The following is a 4,858-nucleotide window of genomic DNA, read 5'->3' as shown; positions in this document are numbered from 1 at the left end:
CATGTTACTGTCATGAATGCGTCATGTGATCAAACAACTGAAATACCAACAATTTTGAGTGCACCCAATGAATTAACTGTTGATGCAAAAGAACCAATGTTTAATCATTTTGATATGACCTCTAATCTTGGTGATGATTATGTGTCAAATGACTTATTGCATGTTTGCTTATTTAAGCATGTGGTAGCATGTAAATTTGATGCAAGTAAGGTTTATTCACCAATGTTGGGATGGTTTAATGATGAATATTGTCAATCTTTTCATATGAATAAGAGCTTCACTTATATGTGTAAACTGAGTTGCAATACTTTCATGCCTTCTACTTCTTGTGATAATATTTTGGCTTTATATTTTATTAACTATGAAAGTTACTCATGTATACATGTGTCATATGTGCAAAATCCACGGGAAGTACAAATGGATGACATATACATATACAACATGTACACCTTGTCTCTTTTGTTAGCCACATTTCAGATTAAGCAACGCCGAGGACGGCTTTATTTTCAAGAAGGGGAGGATGATGAGGACATGACTACCTTGGATACGACCAAAAATATTGCATACATGCATATTTATCAGGTGATTTCTAGTGCAAACTATTCAATAATTTATTTATGTTATCCAGAACAAAAATACTTCACACACTTTTGTGTTTTGTCTAATTGCAGGTGTATGGGACATTTGTACAATCCACATATGAAGATAGGGGAAAAGGAGAAGTTTAGGTTCTGTTCAAAAAGACCTCTCGCGTCACTTTTGGGCCAAGAGAAGATAGAGTCCAAGTCTCTCACGTTCTGGATTCAGATTCGGACTGCACAGACATGCCTGACTCAAAACGCCAACAACTTTTTTATACGGACTCCGAATTGGGTGATTCTTTTTTTGTTGGAAAGTAGATTTCATCCTCTTTCCAACCCAACTGGATTCACCTTTAAATTCGTCCGGAGCGTTGAGATATGGACGAAACAATCTGACGCTGCAGCAGAATCCGAGTCAAACAACAAGTCCAAAGGTGTTGCATCACCTCCACTTGGGCCCATGAGCCTTGTACGACCTAGGGTTGGTTTTAGGCTGCCTTGTGACGTCCTCCCACCTCCTTGGCCGCCTCCCCTTGCTCCTATATAAGTAGATCCATCTAGTAGCTTTTTCCTTGGGATTTGTTTAGTTAAAGTTAGCCATTGCAACTTCGTGTACTTCGTTTGTGTCCAACGACCAGACCAAGACCGCTTCCGGATCCCCACCTTTATCAATACTTCATCTATATTCGCAATATTCAGATTGCTTTATCATATTCTTGCTTGTTTTCGATTGCTTGCAGGAATAGACCTTCGTGGTCAGGTTGATAGTGCTCCAGCGTGGTCAATAACCTCTCGGAGTTGGTTTAGCGATTGCTAAGGCGCAACGTGGTGCACGTTTGTAGTCGGATCGTCAAAGTCATCTCCACCAAATCGATAGTTATCATCTCATCGAAAGATCGGGACACCCTCGCCTCTATCACGAAGGAACACCACAGTTGTCTTTGATAGGCGAAGGAACACCACAGTCGTCGGAATAGAGACGCTCAGTTCGTGGGCATGAGTAGGTTGAGCAAGCGCTAACCACCTCCTACCAAATCGAGCAACGCCCTCGTCCGCCCCCTAGCAGGCGGGACAACTGGCTAAGCATCACAGTTTGTCCGTCCCAAAAATAAGTGTCTATTAACGGCACTTATGTCGTGCAAAAACACACAGATACCTAGCAAAGCGCTCCCCGCCTCCTGAGGTCTCAGTTCCTCGAAAACTATACCAAGAGCCTCCTGAGGTCCCAGTTCCTCGAAAACTGTACCAAATCGGGCAACGCCCTCGTCCGCCCCCTAGCAGGCGGGACGACTGGCTAAGCATCGCAGTTCATCCGTCCCAAAATAATTGTCTCCCAACGGCACTTATTTTGGGATGGAAGGAGTACTAAGCATGGAAGAAATCCATGAAATAGGTTGATATAGGATAAATTTCACTGAACTTTTTGAATAATGCCCACATTCCTAGCAAAAGATGGCCACCTTTTTTGTTTTGTATTTCATTCAATGGAGTAATGTGACTGTAACACATTATATTCACAGGTAAAAATAAACCAACAACTGAACATTTTATACGGTAGAATCAACATACTCCCTCTATTCCATGACATAGTGCGCATAGATTTAAAAAAAGTCAAACTCTACAAATTTTGATCAAGTTTGTAGGAAAAACATATACATCTAGAATACCAAATACATATAGGTACATCACAAGACATACTTCCATATTGTATATATTCGATATTACAGATATAAATGGTTTTCTTTATGAACTTGGACAAAGTTTATAAAGATTGACTTTTCAAAAAATCTATATGCACTACATTATGAAACAGTGGGAGTACTATGTCTTCGTGAAACACATTAAGCCAGAAAGGAAAAAGAACAAACATATTTAAGAAAACAAAATGCAGGAGAACAGAAAAAGAAAAATGGAAAAGAATATGAAAATGTAAGAATATAGAAAGGGGAAAATAAATAAAGAGAAACGAGAAGGGAAAAGAAAAGCATAAAACGCCGTATTGATTTACTAGCACCATCCATGCATAGCTTATGGAAGTTCTTCTACTTAAAAACATCACATGTTTTCTACTGAAAATAGAAAATACTCCCTCGGTACATAACAATAGATGCTGGTGAATGTACAAATGTGTTGACGGATATGTTCTACTACTAAAACCTACATGCAGAGCTACATGTACCAAGCAGAGATAATAATACAAGTATGAGGATGTCTGGTAAACTTGAAGTATCCACGCATATGGAGGTACGTCGAAACCTCACAGTACCCTAGACATACCTATCAATTCCTCAATTCCCAGTGCTATATATGTTCATCATTACTACCATGAGAATGCATCGCAAGCTCTTAGTACTGCTACCACAATACTATCGTACATAAGTATTGCACATAGGCGATAGCCTGATACTATACAGCAGGATCTAGATGCAAAGGACATTGTCAATTCATCTGGCCATCAGCTAAGACCTCGCCACCACTGGATGAACCAACGATAGTTATCTCTGCCTTGACAATGCAGCACGACCGTACAAGGTAGCCACTGGATGGATCCCTGAATATGCTGAGTGGAATGAAGTTGGACCATCCCCAGCGACATTCGCCCGCAAACACCACAAGAGCTGCAACCAAAACTAGGTAAGATCATCTTCAAATAGGACATATCAGTCACTTCACATTGGTAGCAGCTAAGGTAAGAGCCGAACCTGGAGATTTTCTGGTGTAATGTTGCCCATGCTTTTGGTCCATGATGGATAAACTCAACTCAACCAGCTTTCCAGATTCAGGAGGGAGCTTGTCCGAAGCATCCATGCATAAGTACAAGGAGAGGTAACTCGTGCTGTACGGGTCACCACGAGGATAGATGCCAAGGTACCTGACATTAAACAGGTTAAATATCCATCAAGTTCTACACATGAGGGGAAAAACACTCCAGGTTTACCAGAAAAGGTGAATATATTGACAAGCATGTCCAGTGGTGACAAAATATAATTGAGTTCCCAGAAAGCATATGTCAGTAATTTGATAGGTTTAACACACTGGAATGTGTCAGTAATTTGATTGGTTTAATGCTAAGACAAACCACGAAATTAGTGATGTAACTTGGTATACCATTTATGTCCGTCAATTTCAAACATGGCGGAGCGGACAAAGTGCTTCAGATTCAATTCCAGAAAATTGCTCATGGTCAAGTGCAGTTCCTTGTGACGAATCCGTTCTTCTGGATGAAGAGGTTCTGAACCGTGGGAGCCTTCTTCTGAACCACAACAGCCTCCTTTTCATGAGGGAAGACATCAACTTTTAATATCTCCACACCAAAGACACAGCAATCACCAGCCAGAAAACCTGGTGATTTCAGTAGTTCTTTAAGAGGAATTAAGTGTTCTAACATTGAGTTTGTATTGTTGATATGGAACATGTAGCTAGCTGCATGTAGGTAAATGTTTGAAGATTAGAGAAAAGAATGATTAAAGCTGCAGATATTGCAATTACAGTATGCAAACTTAATTCCCAAAACGATAAAACCAGTTATGTTCCATGAAATATACCTGCTTAATTTTGAGATTTATAGACATAGAATTAAATGGAATTTATCTATCATGTCCAATGCAAATCAAAATTTAGGGACTTATATCTCAGGTGTAATAGGATGGATGCATGTGTGTGAAAAGCCAATATACAACACCTACCTTCAGATCCATAATACAACCCATTTGAATGATTATATATTGCTAACACGAACATTGCCTCTACAGTGTAATCTGGCTCCAAGTCCAAACTTCCTACGCTCAGGCCAAGAGAAAGAGCAACATATGGAGCTACAGCGAAGGATTTTGTATGTGATGGAGTGACTCGCAGAAACCTAGTAAATGAATTGAGGAGCAAAAACCATGTCAGTCAAGAAGTCATAACTGAGGTAAGAAAAAACATAACTATTCCACTTCATGCAACCTATGAAGCTTCAGCTTCCGACAGTTCCCTAATGAGTTTGTGGCTGCTACTTGCTAATTTGACTCCATTAACACTCGGGAAAAAATTGACTTAGTTGAATCAGTTTATTTTTTGACTATCCACTAAATAACTGTACACGGATAACAAATTATCCACCCAAAAGAAACAAACACTTTTTTTTCAAGAAAACGCAAAGGACTCTTTGCGTTTCATTTCATTAAAAAGATGAGAAGATACAGTCCTCCTAGGAGGTGGGGGAACATATACATGTGAGGTAAAGTGCAGAAAAGCCCCTTATACAATGGGGATGTACAGAAAGGAACTATACA

At 39.7% G+C, this 4,858-nt stretch overlaps 1 protein-coding gene across 1 annotated transcript in view; it reads right to left on the bottom strand.

The window, feature by feature from the left end:
- Positions 1-2,651: 2,651 nt before the first annotated feature.
- The window catches only part of LOC123181059 (ubiquitin C-terminal hydrolase 12), a 10,291-nt gene continuing 8,084 nt past the window's right edge, over positions 2,652-4,858 (bottom strand). The window contains exons 4-7 of the mRNA XM_044593274.1: positions 4,268-4,440; positions 3,690-3,852; positions 3,284-3,453; positions 2,652-3,199 (exon numbers count right to left, since the gene is read on the bottom strand). Of these exons, the coding sequence (XP_044449209.1) occupies positions 3,021-3,199; positions 3,284-3,453; positions 3,690-3,852; positions 4,268-4,322 (567 nt within the window). The 5' untranslated portion in view covers positions 4,323-4,440 and the 3' untranslated portion in view covers positions 2,652-3,020. The remainder of the gene's footprint in view (positions 3,200-3,283; positions 3,454-3,689; positions 3,853-4,267; positions 4,441-4,858) is intronic.

The sequence above is a fragment of the Triticum aestivum genome, chromosome 1D (assembly GCF_018294505.1).
Source record: "Triticum aestivum cultivar Chinese Spring chromosome 1D, IWGSC CS RefSeq v2.1, whole genome shotgun sequence".
Classification (NCBI taxonomy): Eukaryota; Viridiplantae; Streptophyta; class Magnoliopsida; order Poales; family Poaceae; genus Triticum; species Triticum aestivum.
This window is presented reverse-complemented; position numbering and strand designations above follow the sequence as displayed.